This window comes from Trichosurus vulpecula, chromosome 2, assembly GCF_011100635.1.
Source record: "Trichosurus vulpecula isolate mTriVul1 chromosome 2, mTriVul1.pri, whole genome shotgun sequence".
NCBI lineage: Eukaryota > Metazoa > Chordata > Mammalia > Diprotodontia > Phalangeridae > Trichosurus > Trichosurus vulpecula.
This window is the reverse complement of record NC_050574.1, coordinates 97,011,653-97,029,914: the sequence shown is the minus strand read 5'-3', so window position 1 is coordinate 97,029,914 and position 18,262 is coordinate 97,011,653. Positions and strand designations below refer to the sequence as shown.

General features: G+C 40.5%; 1 protein-coding gene across 1 annotated transcript in view; it reads right to left on the bottom strand.

Moving 5' to 3' along the window:
- Nucleotides 1-18,262, bottom strand: part of LOC118836689 (guanylate cyclase soluble subunit beta-2-like) — a 109,505-nt gene that overhangs the window by 24,377 nt on the left and 66,866 nt on the right. Inside the window, exons 11-15 of the mRNA XM_036743907.1 lie at nt 14,378-14,698; nt 8,492-8,640; nt 4,538-4,684; nt 1,451-1,605; nt 678-826 (exon numbers count right to left, since the gene is read on the bottom strand). Of these exons, the coding sequence (XP_036599802.1) occupies nt 678-826; nt 1,451-1,605; nt 4,538-4,684; nt 8,492-8,640; nt 14,378-14,698 (921 nt within the window). The remainder of the gene's footprint in view (nt 1-677; nt 827-1,450; nt 1,606-4,537; nt 4,685-8,491; nt 8,641-14,377; nt 14,699-18,262) is intronic.

Sequence of the window (18,262 nt, the reverse complement as noted above, 5' to 3'; positions counted from 1 at the left end):
GAGGGGGAAAAGCTAAGGAAGATGCCAAGGGGAACTTAGGGAAGCAGGAGGATGGTGGCACATTTAAAAGAAAGACCTCTGGAAGTATAAAATGGCACTTCATCTTTCCCTTGTGTATAGTGGCCTCCCTTTAAAAATGACAAATATTAGAAGTTCTGCTCATTTTGCTAATGTGTGGGTTAAACCCCAGAGTATTTCAGGGGAAAAGCTGCCAGAACCTGAATATATTAATGATTTAAATAAGGAACCTTCAGACAGAGAGATAGTTTTTTATCAGGCTCCTCCACTGGCTGAAGATTTAGTCTTGTCTGAGGTAGTCAGTTTCTCCCTCTGGTTAGCTGCACAGGTTCAGAAAGGCTTAACTCTGAGGTCAATGGGATAGTGTTTTATATTATATTTTATTGCATTGTATTATGTATTACATTCTATTACTTCATAGCAAATTTAAACTCAGGTCTTCTTCACTCCAGGGCTAGTACTCTGGGCACTATGGTACCATCTAGCCACTCCAAAATCAGTGCTCTTTCTACTGGCCCACCCAAGACTGAATCAAACAAGTCGAAATGTGTAGTCTATATAAACACGTGTACACAGAGTAAACACCATTGGAACTGTTCATTGACAAGAGATTAGCTTTCGCCTGCTAACGGATAGTGCTGCTTACGTATGTTTCTTACCTCTATTTTCAAGGTTTTTGGTTCTCCCCATGATCTCATTTTCTGTGACCTGCAAATTCTGAATCAGGAAATAGGTGGTCATCTTCCCTTTTCCTTTCACTTCAATTTCACCCCTCTCGACGATCTCAAACCCATGATTTTGCAGAGCACTGCGAAAAATTAAGAAGTTCATCACACATGAAAGTCACCGGATATACCGATTGGGCAAATGGTACAAGTGTAAAGGACTGTCAGGCAGGAGATGGCTTGGAGTCCATGACATCTGTCAAATTACACATCTCTGCTACTGAAAGGCCCAACAGAGAGGTGGAGAAAGGACAGGAACTTCCTCCTTGGGAACAACCCTGGTCACAGCACATAGGGATGGAGGAGGGCTCTACAGGTGACTTCCTACTAGTCCTATCTTCCTGCCCACCTTCTCCCTCAAAGCTGGATCCTTCTTTTAAACAATTCTCCCTCTACTGAAGCAGAAATCACCAATGCAACACATGAGGGTGTGAAATCATGTCTGATCATAACATTACTACATATGGTTATACTGACATCAGAACTTGCGTGATGCTATCTCTCTTCACCCCATCCCTCTGCCTTACCTGAGTTTGAAGTAGAGAATGAAACACATCAATTATAATATTGTTGGTACAAAGAAAGATGTAGTTATAGGACAAGAACAGAGTATGTTATCTTCTTTATATTTCTATAAACTCCTTGAGGGCAGGGACTTTGCTTTACTCAAGTTTATTGGAAGAATAAATAAAGGAATGAATGGCTACCTGTATGCATTGGGGCTGAGATGCACCTTGTCAGGAAGCCCATGACTCTCCATCCTGGAAGCTGTGTTCACTGTATCTCCAAACAAACAGTATCGGGGCATCTTGTCACCCACAACTCCAGCCAAAACTGGTCCTGTGTGAATCCCTACCCTGATCTAGAAAGAGAAGAATCTACTTAATTAAAAATTACCTAGTGTTAGGCACTTACATTTTATGAATTGGTTTTTGTCCCTACCATGAGATTATAAACTTATCAAGGACAAATAATTTGTTTTATATATCTTTATAACTACCACAACACTTTGCCCAATGACTGACACATCAAAGGCTTCCAGTAAAGGCACAAAGTAGATGCTTAGAAATGTTTATTGACTGATTGAATAACCACTAAAAAAATCAGGAATTCTCTATAGTGGAGAAGTTAGCATCTTGCCTTCTTCCGCAAGACCTGACATCTATATGTAGAATATAAGCAGGGCAGGGACTGTTTTTCTTTGTATTTGTATTCTCAGCATGTAGTATAGTAAACAGAACATAGCAGGTGCTTCATAAATACTTAATGTACACATTAATAATGAGGTTGATGCATGCATTGTCAAAGTTAGCTTAGTGTCTGGGAGGCTCTAAAGGAAAGTGTGGGAGAGGAGGTATTAGGCTGACTACTGAACTGAAGGTCTACAGAGCTGTGGTGCTGACCTTATTGTTGTATGCCTATGAAACCTGGACCAGTGCCATGCCAGGAAACTGAATCACTTCCATTTGAATTGTCTTAGGAAGATTCTGAAGATCACCTGGTAGGATAAGCTTCCAGACGATGAGGTTCTTTCTGAGGCTGAACTGCAGAGCATTCAGACTCTACTTCAGAGAGCTCAACTCCAACAGGCTGGCCATGTTGTTCGAATGCAAAATGTACACTTGCCAAAAAAACTATTTTATGGAGAACTCATGCAGGGCAAGCGTTCACATGGAGGTCAGAAGAAGCTATATAGGAACATTCTCAAGGTCTCTCTTAAGAACTTTGGAATTGATTGTGTGATATGGGAGACATTGTCATAGGACCACTCAGCATGGTGTGCCCACATCAGAGAAGGTGCTGTGCTCTATGAGCAAAGCAAAATTGAAATTGCTCAAAAGAAATGCAAGATGCCCAAATTTAGAGAATCTACCCCAAATGTTCACATGGAATACTTGTGCCCGACCTGTGGTAGAACATTCCAAACTCATATTGGTCTGGTCAGCCACAGTTGGACACTTTGAAACTTGACTTTAGCATAGTAATGTCATTTTGGTCCTCTTTGAGAACGAAGGACAACAACCAGTGATGTATTAAATTGAGACCATCTGAATTTTCTTCTTTCCTCTCTTGATTCCTCCCTCCCTTTGTTCCTTCCTTTCTTTGATACTGATGCTTGAAGTCAAAGACTTCAAAGAGAATTGCAGGTTTAGGAAATGAGCAGCTAGTTAAGAAAATGGTACCTGAAATGAAATTTGGATTTTTGGTTCATAGCTTAAAATACTGGAATGGCAGACTCCTGGCCAGAAATGTATGGCCTCACAAGGCCTGGTAAGAATGTCTTTGTGTGGGGTCTTGCAAAGCTAATAAAAATACTTTAAACTGAGAAGAAAGAGGAAGAGTGAAGAAACTGCCTCTCTATCCACAAATCTAAATGTCATAGAGAGTAGCTACAAAATAGGTAAAGGATAGACAAATGGAGCTGAAATCAGATGATTTTAGTTGTCTCTCCCTCAAATTGCCCCTGACCTCTATGTCTTATTTCTACAGCCACAAACATTCCTCCCTCAAGTACATTCTAGTGTATAGGTGATTCTGCATTCTTGGAAGTTGTGCCCCTAGAACCCAAACCCTGAAAGATTTGGGGACTTAGAGCTGAAATGAACCTTAGAGGTCAATGAGTCTAGCCCCTTCCAATTACAGATGAGGAAACTGGGTCCCAGAGGAGGTAAGTGATTTACTCAGAGCCATACAAATAGTAAGCCTGAGAGAGAGATTCTAATACCCTTCCATTTAGGACGAGAAACACAATGATTGAGTTCTATATTGGTGCTCAGTCCCTGAAAACCTTCAGAATCTATTGTGTTGTTGTGTTGATGACATCATTTCCATAACCTTTCCGTCTAGCACTATGAGAAAGCCGAGCAGATGTTTCCATTAGTGACCAAGTGGTAGCAGCAAGGTCATCTGACTTTCTTATTTTCTTACTATCTCTGACCCTTTTGGCTGATGCCACCAGCTTCCTACATCAGGCCAGAACCGAAGGTTATAGATCTTGATCTGGAAAAGACTTCAGCAATCATTTATTCCAACTCCATCATTTTACAGGTGTGGAAACTGAGGCCCAGAATGGTGAAGAAACTTGTCGAATGTCACATGTATAGTAAGTAGCAGAGCTGCAGATCGGACTCAGGTCCTGCAACTCCAAGTTTGGTGTTCTCTCTGTTGGGCCGTGTTGCTTCCTGCACAATGCATATCCTCCACAAATGGGAAATATTGATTTATTTTATTTTTTTTTAGTAAATATGATCAATTCATGAATAAAATAAACTTATATTCTAAAAACATGAACTAGAAAGGACATAGCTTATGGTGTGGTGGAAGGCTTGGCTTCTTGATACTAGCTATGTAAAGTTACATAGACAAACGATTTTACCGCTCTGGGTCTCAGTTTCCTCATCTGTAAAATGAAAGAATTAGACTAAATGACCCCTAAGGTCCTTTCTAGTTCTAAATCTATGATCCTATAGGAGATAAGCCCTGCATATCTCCAAATAAGAAAAAAGAACGGAACTATTCAGTTCTGCCCTTGTTTACAGGAAATAGGATTCTTGCAGTGAAGTTACACATGGATCCAAATATTCTCCAGTCACTTCCAAGAACCTAATTTAAGTTGTGGAGAATTTGGGCCAGCAACCTGCTAATTTCTCTGTTATTTGGGAGCGTGCTCCAAAGAGAGGGGTAGTCTGAACAAATCACACTGTTTCAAGACATGCCTGTGTACCAATGAAGGAAAGGCAATGCTGTCATGGAATGCTTGCCATCATGCTGGGAGCTCATCTGCTGGATGGTACCTGGATGGGCTCTCCAGTGACAGGATTCGTCACTTCTCTTGCAGAAATTCTCATCCCCAGGGCAAAATTAGCGACTCTCTGAGCGTGGTTTTCCACAGGCACTGGCACCCCACCAACCACCATGTATGCATCACCAATTGTTTCCACCTGTGAGGGAAAAGGGAGCCTGGTCAGCTTCTGTTTTTCACAAAAGACAGCTCACAAATTTTATCATTCCCCCTTGTATTGGTACCAAGGACCAAGTGACAATTTGTGACTCTTTGCTGAAGGGGAGGTGCAAAGGATATGGAGAGCCAAAAAGGCCATTCTGGGAACAAATCTTGGAGAAAATGAATTTCCTGGTGTGGCCATATGGTACTCTACATTGAATAGCAAATTATTGGGAATGGACCTTCTGCTGAACTGGAAGACTAAGAGAACCACTCGTGGAGATTAAAGAGCTCTCCTACAGGAGGCTGTTTAACTCTTCCAAGGCACAAGAGTTCCATTTGAGTAATGTGCTTTTCTTAGGTCTCCAAAACAGTATGCTAACCGACAGAGTCATAACTAATCACCTTAGTGCCCAGTGCAAACAATAGTAAATAGACCTTCAAATCAAATTTAGAATTCATGATGTAGAAACAACACATGAAATATTTAAGATCAATTCAGTTGCTCTTAAAAAGGGGGAGTGGGGGGGGAGCCAAGATGGTGGCTGGAAACCAGGGACTAGCATGAGCTCCCCGCCGAGTCCCTCCAAAAACCTATAAAAATGGCTCTGAATCAATTCTAGAACTGCAGAACCCACAAAATAGCAGAGGGAAGCAGGGCTCCAGCCCAGGACAGCCTGGATGGTCTCTGGGTGAGGTCTATCCCGCACGGAGCTGGGAGCGGAGGGGAACGGAGCAGAGCCCAGCGTGGGTGGCGCGGACCGACCAGACCAAGAGCCGGGTGGAGAGTGCCCTAGCACCCTGAATCAGTGAGCTGCGGCAGTTGCCAGACTTCTCAACCCACAGACACCAAAGACAAAAGAGAAGGTTAGTGGGAAAAGCTGAGGGAGTGGAAGGAATTTGGGGTTTGGCTACCACCCTGGGGGTAGCGGAGGTGGGGCAGCTACAGAACTACAGCTGCAGTTGCTTCAGGCCCCAGGCCCACCTGGTGGGAGGAATTAAGTGGCGGATCAGAGCAGGAGTGCACAGCCTGCTGAAGATCTAAGTCCAGTCCAGGCGGGGATTCTTGGGGAGGGAGGAGTGCTGGTGTGGCAGAGCTGGCACATCCCCCCAAGCTTGGAACATAGTTCTCTTAACTCTACAAGCAGTGATACTCCGCTGAAAAACTCAAGGGTCAAGTTAGTTGGCTGGGAATATGGCCAGGCAGCAAAAACACACCCAGATTCAGTCTCAGACTCTGGAATCTTTCTTTGGTGACAAAGAAGACCAAAACATACAGCCAGAAGAAGTCAACAAAGTCAAAGAGCCACAACAAAAGCCTCCAAGAAAAACATGAACTGGTCTCAGGCCATGGAAGAGCTCAAAAAGGATCTGGAAAAGCAAGTTAGAGAAGTAGAGGAAAAATTGGGAAGAGAAATGAGAGGGATGCGACAAAACCATGAAAAACAAGTCAGTGACTTGCTAAAGGAGACCCCAAGAAATACTGAAAAATACATTGAAGAAAACAACACCTTAAAAAATAGATTAACTCAAATGGCAAAAGAGCTCCAAAAAGCCAATGAGGAGAAGAATGCCTTGAAAGGCAGAATTAGCCAAATGGAAAAGGAGGTCCAAAAGACCACTGAAGAAAATACTACTTTAAAAATTAGATTGGAGCAAGTGGAAGCTAGTGACTTGATGAGAAATCAAGATACTATAAAACAGAACCAAAGGAATGAAAAAATGGAAGACAATGTAAAATATCTCATTGGAAAAACCACTGACCTGGAAAATAGATCCAGGAGAGACAATTTAAAAATTATTGGACTACCTGAAAGCCATGATCAAAAAAAGAGCCTAGATATCATCTTTCAAGAAATTATCAAGGAGAACTGCCCTGATATTCTAGAGCCACAGGGCAAAATAGAAATTGAAAGAATCTACCGATCACCTCCTCAAACAGATCCCAAAAAGAAATCTCCTAGGAATATTGTCGCCAAATTCCAGAGCTCCCAGATCAAGGAGAAAATACTGAAAGCAGCCAGAAAGAAACAAGTTGAGTATTGTGGAAACCCAATCAGAATAACCCAAGATCTGGCAGCTTCTACATTAAGGATCGAAGGGCTTGGAATACGATATTCCAGAGGTCAGTGGAGCTAGGATTAAAACCAAGAATGACCTACCCAGCAAAACTGAGTATCATGCTCCAAGGCAAAATATGGATTTTCAATAAAATAGAGGACTTTCAAGCTTTCTCAGTGAAAAGACCAGAACTGAATAGAAAATTTGACTTTCAAACACAAGAATCAAGAGAAGCATGAAAAGGTAATCAAGAAAAAGAAATTGCAAGGGACTTACTAAAGTTGAACTGTTTTGTTTACATTCCTACATGGAAAGATGATGTGTATGATTCATGAGACCTCAGTATTAGGGTAGGTGAAGGGAATATGCATATATATATATATATATGTTTATGTATGTATATGTATATGTGAGTGTGTATGCATGTATATATGTATGTGTATGTGTATATATATATATATATATATATATATATATATATATAGAGAGAGAGAGAGAGAGAGAGAGAGAGAGAGGGCACAGGGTGAATTGAAGATGAAGGGAAGATATCTAAAAGAAATAAAATAAAATTAAGGGATGAGAGAGGAATATATTGAGAGAGGGAGATAGGGAGAGATAGAATGGGGTAAATTATCTCGCATACAAGTGGCAAGAAAAAGCAGTTCTGTAGGAAAAGAAGAGAAGGCAGGTGAGGGGGAATGAGTGAATCTTGCTCTCATCAGTTTTGACCTGAGGAGGGAATACCATGCATACTCAATTGGGTATCTTACCACACAGGAAAAAAAGGAGAAAGAAGATTAAAAAAGGGGGGGGATGATAGAAGGGAGGGCAGATGGGGGTGGAAGTAATAAAAAACAGACACTTTTGAAAGGGGACAGGGTCAAGGGAGAAAATTCAATAAAGGGGGATAGGTTAGGAAGGAGCAAAATACAGTGAGTCATTCACAACATGAGTATTGTGGAAGGGTTATACATAATGCATGTGGCCTATGTTGAATTGCTTGACTTCTTAGGGAGGGTAGGTGGGAAGGGAAGAGGGGAGAGGATTTGGTACTCAAAGGTTTAAAAACAGATGTTCAAAAACAAAAAAAAAAGTTTTTGCATGCAACTAGAAAATAAGATACACAGGCAATGGGGCATAGAAATTTATCTTGCCCTATAAGAAAGGAAGGGAAAAGGGGATGGGAGGGGAGTGGGGTGACAGAAGGGAGGGCTGACTGGGGAACAGGGCAACCAGAATATATGCCATCTTGGAGTGGGGGAGGGTAGAAATGGGGAGAAAATTTGTAATTCAAACTCTTGTGAAAATCAATGCTGAAAACTAAATATATTAAATAAAAAACAAAAAAGGGGAATTGGGTGTTATAGTGATTCATAGATAGGTATTATGAAAAATGCTGGTGATTGGTAGGTTCTTACTTTAACAAATTATTTTTGCTAACTAGGTGCTAGGCTCCTAGTTAGCAGCTAAATAATTCTAAAGAAGCACAAGGGTTAATTCTTTGTGTCCTCTAAATTTTGGCACACTTAGGCAAAGCCCTGGTTCCCCTGTCCTAGTTATGATTCTGTTGATAGAGTGAAATATTCAACCCACCTCTTTACAAAGAGAAGGAAAGAGAAGAGAAAAGAATGAAAAAGAAAAAATAAGGCCCATCTAAGGGAAACTCATAGTAAACTATACATTATACAATGAACATGAATTTTACTGAATTTTTAAATCCGCTATCTGGTACACAAACTCTTACTTTATAGATGTCGTGGACACTGGTTAACCGATCAAATTTTGAGTACATTGAGTTCAACATGTTCACTATTTGGATAGGCTCACAGGCAGCACATATGTTGGTAAATGTAACCACATCGCTGAAAAGAATGGTGCATGTTTTAAATTCTCCTGCAACAGAAATTGGATATCAGGTATCAATGTCTGACCACTTGGTTGGTTAAATATTCCAATGTTGAGGAATTAGTTAAATTTTCTGGGAATACAATTCTTTTTTTTTTTAACAAAATCTACTTGTAAAGATAACTGGGTGGAAGAGTCCTGTTTTCTTCAGTGCTTGATCAAGCTTTAATGGTTTCGTGAAGGCAGAGGAGAATAGGAAGAGAACGAAGTAGAAGAAAATGATGAAGAGGAAAAACAAGCATTTATTAAGCACCTACTGTGTACCAGGCACTGTGTTAAGCACTTTACAAATATTATCTCAGGTCCTCAACCACAGGAGATAGGTGCTATCATAATCCCCATTGTACAGTTGAGAAAACTGAGGCAAACAGGTTAAGTGAGTTGCCCAGAGCCACATAGCTAATGTGACTAATAGCTAATAAGTGTCTGAGGTTAGATTTGAACTCAGGTCTTTTTAATTCCAGGGCTGTACCACATAGATGCCTATGAAGGAAAAGGGAGCTGAAAGTACAACAGCATGGGGAAGGGAGGGAGAAGGAAGAAGTAAATGAAGAAGAAATGGCATCACTTGGGATGACTTAGGTGTGGGGGACAGTGCTCAGGCCTGGCTGAAGGGAGGGCTGCTCTCCAGAGGGCACATACTCCAGTCACCTGGGAACAAGGGTAGTGTAGTACAAGCCATATTTTGAGACAGAGGACCGTGCTAAGAAACACGGGATGGCTCCCCAAACAGGTTGGAGGGTGGTGTAGCTTCTGCCTGCTTTGGCCAAAGGGCAGGAAGAAAGGAAGTACTTTCAAAAGCATGAGAAAAGAATCTCTAAGTATTAATATATCCCTGTGCCCCTTATGTTATAAGTACCTCTAACAAGAAAGTTTCTAACAGCTAACTTGGAACACATCAGCAGCTGCAGTAACATTACTGTATATTTTACTTGTCAATACCTTTGTTCCCAAAAGTTTTTCTTGACTGAGCTGAGATGAACAAACTCTAACGTATATAACATTATCTCTGACACTTTCAAGTTGGGAAGGAACTGCTTGATGTCTGAGTACTTTTGTTAATTCTATATATATTTGTTTATTAGATTTCTATTAATGCTTCCCTTTGGAGATGTAGTGGGAGGCAGACCTATGATTTCATTGATATAGGGAACTAGAGAAGGCAATTATCTCTACCAATGTAACTCATAGTATTAGAGAGTGGTCTAGACCCTAGAGGACAGAGAATTTAATGGACTTGCCCAGGGTTCCATAGCCCATATATGAAGCCTCGCTTGGATGCTGGTCTTCCTGGCCCTGGGAATGGCTCTCCATCCATTACCTCTCACATCTCTCCAAAGGACTCAACTCAATGTCACCCAGGGCCTGAAAGAGCTAACGAGCCTCTGAGAGAACCACCTTAAATACTGCTCAGTTTTCTGTTTAAATGTTGGTTTTTAAAATGGTTTGTTTTAGAAAAGCTAGTAGCCTTTTAGAAGTATTTCTTTTCTAATTTGAGATTTTTAATAACTGTGAGAGGCATAAGAGTTAACAGAGTTATAAATCTAGAGCAGGAAGGAACCTTTGAGGCCATCTACCCTTCTTTTTACAGAAAAAGAGGCCAAGGCCCAGAAAAGTTAAGTGACTGGCCTGAGTTGACATAGGTAGTAAGAAACAGAGGTGAGATTAGAATCCAGAACTTCTGATTCCAGAGTCATGCTCTTTCCAGCCCACTCTACTGCCTCTGAGTTACTAAGTCTTGATTGGACACCAGTTTCAGTTCACATGAGACCTGGCTAAGGAATTTCAAATAGAAATGGAGATGAGGGGTCATTTCAGATCTCTCTCCAAATAGACTGCTGTAATGCCCCTGCATGTAGCATGGTAATGTTGCTGTGTGTTTTTCTAAGAGAGGCAAAATAGACATCTCTAGCCTCTTCTCTTTCCACCCTTCTCCAAGGCAGACTTTAGTTCCTGCCAGGAGGGAAGCAGGAAGTTGGGGCCAGAAGCTGACCACTCTTCTCTCCTCAGAGTCAGGGGGTCTACAAATACATCTATCTGATTCCTTAAATATTGTCAGTCTGAATATTACAATATGTTTAATAAGAATGTATATGTGCAGCCTATATCAGATTGCGTGCTGTCTTGGGGAGGGGGGAGGTGGAGAAAATTTAAAACTTATGGAAGTCAATGTTGAAAACTAAAAAATAAATTAATTTATAAAAATATTGTTAATCTAGACTGGAGGATATAGTTTTCAGGTTCAAGATAAACTTCTGATCACTATTCATTAAAGAAGAAAGAAGGACCTCAAGCTTTATATCCAAGGTTTGACTTCCTTTCCACCAAATGCCACTTCCATAATGAATACACATAGCAACTAGCAAAGAAACCTATTTAGCAAGACAAAAATCAGAGAAAATATGAATTGGAGATTATACACCAGACAATACAAAATGAAGGAGATTTTGGTGTAGGATAACTTAGTTCAACCAAGAGGGAGAATTCTAGATCTTGTGTGTGTGTATACGTGTGTTTGTCCTTCATTCTCAAAGAGGACCATGACATCAGGGAAGTGATGACATGACTTGCAGTTGAGTTTGATTTGCGTGAGGGAGGGCTGTGCCAGGGCACCAGCCTCACTTTCTCCTCCAAATCCATCTGGGTCCAGTAACCTGATATTCACCAGGATGACTGGAGATGGCCTAGGATGCATTGGGAGACCCTGGCCCTTTCGGGCTAAGGTCTTTTCAGGTTCTCATTGTGAGTGAGGTAATGCCCATTCAGAGAGTATGCCTCTTTAAGAAGTGAATTTTTAGGAGACAATTGGGGTTAAGTGACTTGCCCAGGGTCACACAGGTAGTAAATGTCAAGCATTTGAGGCCAGATTTGAACTCAGGTCCTTCTGATTCCAGGGCCAGTGCTCTATCCAAAGGGAATTATCCTGAAGTCTCTAGTGAAGCAACCTGGGGATACAGACATGATGGAGACTGCCAGCTCCTCTCATGTTAGATTCTTCCCAGAGTCTTATTCTCCTTTCTGCAACCTGAAGTAGGATTGACATCGTTTATCTTCTCTCTCAAAGCTGGAAGCCAGAAGTAATCCAAGGGATGGTAGAACCTGAAAAGGTTGAGACTTGAAGAAACAGCCAAGACTGAAGAGATTCTTCTCTCTCTTCTCACCAACTCTACCCTACCTCTCATGCAGGCATGGGGTATTGATCTCTATGAATGTGGAAAGAGTCTCACACCAATGAGCTTCAGGACTTGTGTTACACAACCATGGAAACTTGTGATTCAGTTCAATTCAGCAAACATGTTAAATACCTTGTATTATATTATCATTATTATTAAATTTCCTCATATTTATTTTTATGATGCCCAACTTTAAATTGATGACCCTATCCATTAGACTGTAAGCTCCCGGAAGGCAAGGATTATTTGTTTTCATCTTTTTCTGTGTGTCCCCCCCCTCAAATAATCCATCCCTCCTCTCAGAAAACTCACAGTCTGATGAGGGGATACAACACAGGACCACAGATTTAGGGCCGAACATTATACATTCATTAGTTAAATACAAGGGGAATTGAGGAGAGAGAGCAAGAACAACTGGTGAATCAGGGGAAGCTTCATGGAAGAGGGTGAACCTGACTGAAGAGTATTGAAGGAAGCCTCATCTGAATGGCAAAGATGAGGAGGGAGCACCTTTCAGCCATAGACCATGGCCACACAGTGATGGGGAGATTCTCCCTTCTTCTGCTTCTGCTTCTGGCTTCCAGGATGTACTTCTCAATTTATGAATTTTGCCGTGAGGACTGAGCTGCCTTCTCCACCTAGTAGACATTTCCTCAGTTCCTGAGGCCTTTTCACTCTAGACTATCCTTTCACTACGCCATCTTGTTTCTCCTAGTGGTAGCTTCCTTCCGGGGTCTCCATTTTGTGGACCAGGCCAGGCCAGCAATGCTTCATTCTTCTGCCTGCTGATTCTTCACATGTCACCACCATGTCCTGAAGATGCCTTCTCTCCACTCCCTGCCTCACCTCCAATTTTCAGCTCCCTTTTGTGTTGTCTTCCCCTATTAGAGTGTATTTTTTTAAGGATAGGAACTGTTTTTCTTTAGTTTTGTATTTATATCTTCTCTCTTAGCCCATCCTTCTCTACTTAGCACTGTGCCTGGTGCATAGTAAATGCTTAATAAATGTTTGTTGCTTGACTGTCTGCCTACCACATGGAAATAAAAGGAAGCTCTAACAGAAATGCCAAGAAGAGAGTTCATGTTTTGCTTTCTCCCTTGGAGATCTCTACTGCCTTAAGGAGCAAAGGGCTAATATCTGCTGCCTCTTGGAAGGTAACTATAGATATGGACGCTTTAACTCCTAGTGATTGTAAATGAGATTATAGACTCCTTGAGGTCAGGGATCAAGTCTGAATGTTTCCTTATCTTGTATAGTTTTTGCGAATACATTATAAATATGATAAAGATGGGGCATAATTACATTACATTATATTTACATTATAAAGGCAACATACAATCCGGGAGGGCAGGGATTGTGTCTTACCTTCACACATCCTTGTACATGCTGGAGATTTAATAGATGTTTGTTAAATGAATGAATAGATGGTTTATACTCAACAAATATTTAATTAATTTGTTGATTGGAGTACAACCAGAGTAACTACATAGGGTTTTGACATTAAATTAAGTAGGTGAGAAGAAAAAAAAAAGAGGAAAAAATTTCTTTCATTAAAACCACAAAAGATTAAGAATCGTAGTTATAGAGTTGGAAGAAACCCTAGAGTTCATCTGATCTGACCTCTTCTATTTACAGTTGAGAAAACTGAGGCCCGCAGAAGTTAAGTGACCTACCCACAGTCATGAGATAGTAAGTGGTACAGCTAGGATTCAAATCCAAGTTCTCTAGATCCAAATTCAATGTTGTTTCCGCTAGGAAGCATTACCTTGATCAGAGTGAAAGATTAGTGAAAAAGGACTCTACTTCGTCACTTACTTCGTCAAAACGTATTCTAAATATCATTTTTAATACTTTGTGTTTGTAGTTTAGTGATGTGAGAGGCAATGTGGTATAATGGGAAGCACAGGGAATTTGGAGACAAAAGGATCTGGGTTTAAATTCTGAGTACAATCCTTCCTACCTCCATGAACTCAGGTACAAATGGTTTCCCCATTTGTAAAATGGAAAGATTCAACTAGATGATCTTTAAAATCCAGTTCAGCTTAAAACCCTATCACAATATTAATCTTATTCAACTGTTTTAATAAGGAGGTCCATATTTGGGTAGAGAGAGAGACAGAGAGAGAGAGAGAGAGAGAGAGAGAGAGAGAGAGAGAGAGAGAAATGAATTAACTAGACAATCATCCTAATTCCTTTCTCTCATTTACTCATGTTGAAATCTAAATGCTTGAGCCATGAGACCATAAATTAGGTACTATGCTTAGTTGGTGGTAGTACCCTCATTGTAGTTATTCCCAAGGGGAAATAAACACTTGAGGGTTAAAAGTAGAAACTTAAATATAAGATTATGAAAATACCAAAGGCATTTACCATCCAGGAGTAGCTTGTTCACCCAGAAAGATTCTCCCTGAGTTAAATTTGGAGCAATTATGTCATTTTCTATTCAACAAAGAAGGAAACATCAATATGGTGCCACTCATGCCCAGTCAATGATAGAGTAACACTCCAACTCTAAGCCTAAGTTCCTACAAGAGTTGAATCAAAATCAGTACCTGCTGCCACTTTTTTGCCTTCTTTCAGCTGGTTTGCTATATGCTCAGGAAGCATTGCATACAACAATGTTTCTGTTTTCTTCTTTTCTATAGCTAAATGTTTGGAGAGCATTCGGAGCTCTTCCTTCTTTCTCTCCAACTGGTTGGACAATTCGATTTCGGCCAATCTTTGCTGGTTCAGGAGTATGAGATCCCTGGTGGTATCATGTCTGGCAATATCAGAGATGTGCATGTTCCGTTCCTCCAGCTCCTGGAGGCTTCGGAGTTTGGGGGAGCAGAGATATATCATGCATTGCAGGGACTCCATCCAGATCATCTGCCCTTTGAAAACAAACAGAAAGAAGCAATGATGTACCAAATGCTCTCTAACCACTGTTGGGAGATGAGGAGTACCACAGAGGTGAGTTTTCCAGGCAACTGACCCTTTTAAGTGCTAAAATCTTTTCTAATAATCATTTTATAGAAATAATTATGAAATATAATATTTACTTCCCTGATTTATTAGATGAAGGCTTTTGAGCACAATTTAAACTTTCCTTAATGACAAGGTTATGAAGAGATGAGAGTGAGCATGACATAGAAGAAAAAGTATATTGGGAGTAATAGGACCAGGGTTCTGATTTCCACTCTTATAGGAATGAGATCTCAGGCAATTCAATTCACTTTTCTAGCCCTCCATTTCTTCATCTGTAAGAGTAGAAATGTTGGACCAGGAAATCTATAAGATTCCGTCTACCTCTAAATCCTACAAATGAACACCACAGAATAATAAATTTAAAGCCTAAAGGGAACAAGGGGCCATGAAGTTGTAGCAGCAAGCACCCTTTGATCTGCTTTTCTAGGAAAGACTGCTCAAAAAGGGGTTAACAATTTACTTTAATTATATTCACTAGTTCAGGGGAAAAGTCAGCATCCTAAACATCAGAGAAAATACAAGCAGAGAAAATATAAACAGGGAAAATACAAGCAGAGAAAATACAAACAGAGAAAATAGAAGCAGAGAAATTAGCATAAAGACCAACAGACAGAGCTCTGATTGCCTGATCAAAGCAATATTGCTAGACGCTTTACATACATCACTGGATCGAGAGAGCCTTTACGTCTGAGCAGTGGGGGGGGTGGGGAGGGGTGGGGTGGTCTGAACAAAACAGATACTCAGTCTTGACCAGGAAATCAAAAGGTCCTTCTCATCTGCAAACCCCCAAAGCAAAACCCCGCATCAGAGTATATATACACTGGCTAATGGGCTAAGAGCCAGAAGGCATCAAGCCTCCCCCTAAGCTAGCACCTCCTTATGCAAGTCCCTCCCCCAATGGGCTCCAAGTGAGGCCTATTAATGGATGGGGAAGATCTTATTATCCCATTAACATTACATAAGTCCAATCTCTTCATTAGACAGGTGAGAAAACAGGCCCAAAGCAGTTCAGTGACTGACCTAAAATCACAGAGGGAACAAATATCAGAGTTGAGATGTGAACTCAAGTCCTTTGACCCCAAGTCTAATGCTACTTCCGTTGTACCACCCTGTTTTTGTAATTTAATGAATCCTTTGGGAATGATAAAGGTAGTTCTATTTGTAGGTCTATTTGTTTCCATGATAAATGGTTACATTTTATTTATATTTTATTTTGTATTTTGGTTTTCTTCTTCACTGTCACCTGAACTCCAGTCCCATATTTCTATCTACTAGGTATTTCTACTTAGATGTTCTGCCAAATATCATACTCAATACATCCAAATAAAACATCATCCTTCCCCTCCATACTCTATTTTCTCTGGTAAGACAGGATAAATCTACTCACCCAGGCTTAATACTTTGGAATAATTTTTGACTTATCTTCTCCTTCACCTCTGATATCCAGTCAATCACCAAGTGTACCTTCTTCCTTCAAAACATCTCTCATAACTGTCTCTCTCTCTTTCTTTTTTTATTTTTGGCCTTTCCACTGGCTGGTCCAGACCTGCATTATCTCTCACATGAATTTCTACAACAACACTAAAGCCAGCCTCTCTGACCCCAGTACTTCCTGCTGCAAATAATACATTTGGCTTTTCAACTAATCTTACTTAAATATCGCTTTCAGTAAGACATTTCTCTGCTTTGCTCAAAGTGGAAATATCTATCAGCATCCCCTACCATGTTGAATGGGCTAATTTTTTTACTCAAACTGTTCCTGAGTCTTTGTTGACACAGGGGATTAAGGTTAAAGTTGTCCATGTGGCTTCCTGTTCACCTAAATATGAAAAGCCATGAAGACCTCCAGCAGCAACCTGAGGGCTGACCAGCAGGCCACTTTGGGTAATACAAAGGGAATTGTGTTTTACTGAATCAATATGGTATCCTCAGTTGAGTATCCTTTACCTGTTCTGAATGTCTTTCTCCCTGCTAAGTAAATCTACTTTTGTTGATTATTAGATGGACTATGGATATTTTACTTCATTCTTGTCTCCAGTTACCAACTGGACCTGATCAACCCAATGAGTCAGTCAGCAAGCACCTACTATGAAGCACTATAGCTTAGCACTAGACTAAATGCTAGAGATACAAAAAGAGGCAAAAGAGTTCACAATTTAATTGGGAGCCTACTAAGCTCTCTATTGTCTGTTTTTATTAAATCTAAAATTCCTTTTCCTAGTTTTCAAGGACCTTTATGTTTTATCCTCACTCCCACCTCCTTTCCCATCTTATCTCCACTCTTCCTCTATTCAATGTTCCACCATATTATTGAAATGTTATGATCATTCTTACTTGGAAGAGAGAGGCAGTATGATGTGGAAAGAGCACTGAATTTGGAATCAGAAGATTTGAGTTTGAATCCTGGTTTCACTTACTATTTGCCAGTTCTTGGGCAAGTCACTTTCCCTCTCTAGTCCTTAGTTTTGTTATCCTTAAAATGAAGGGGTTGGACTAAATGATCTCTATGGAGTCTTTTAGCTTGCCTGTGGCACTCTTTATGGTGTTCTTTCTATCACACCCATCTCCACATACCCAAATTCTTTAAGACTAAATTTACAGACCTCCTAAAAACCTCCAGAAAATATAGAACTTGACCCCTATTCACTGGGATCCTCTTGGAAGATTATTTGGAAGCCAAGGGTATAGTCCTTTATCTGATCATAGTCTTTTATCATGTTTATCTTTCTTTAAGTCTTAAAACCTCTATTCTAGTTCTTCATCCACATTATGGGTTCTAATCTCTTCACCCTCTACTCCTAATTTCTTTCCCAGATTATCACTGCTGTGTGGGCTATACTCTCTTCCCTACTTTGGGGAATTTACCTCACAGGGGGTTAATCAGGTCAATTCTACGCTACTCTCTAAACTCAATTCCCTTGCTCTATTGCTAATTGTAGTTTGAACTAGCCCCACCATCTGCCTCCTTTGCTCCTAGTCATATGCTGCTCTTTGTATCTGAAACATTTCACATGATGCCTGGCACACAGTAAATGCTTAATAAAGATTAATTGACTGACTGGTTGATGGTACTATAAGGGATGTCCTAGGATTCAGTGTCATCACTGAGAAGCCAGGTCTTGGTGAGGTCCAGAAGATGTGGGGATCATGAGAGGAATAGGTCCCAAATTAAAGGATGTCAATTAATAAAATATAGAATGAGTTCCAGAGGACACAGTGGAAGAAGTAGGCAGATATTGAGTGGGACATTGTGGGGGTGGGTTTGAAGTAGATGAGGATGAGAGAAAAAGTGCTCAGTAATGAATTATAATAGTTCATGTTTATGCAGTACTTTCCAATGTGCCAAATATATTCATCACGCCAACCTTGAGTGTTTGATAGTAGAAATATTGTTACCCCCTTTTTATAGGTGTGGAAACTAAGTCATAGAAAGGTTTAAATGACTTCATCATGGTCACATAGCTAGAAGA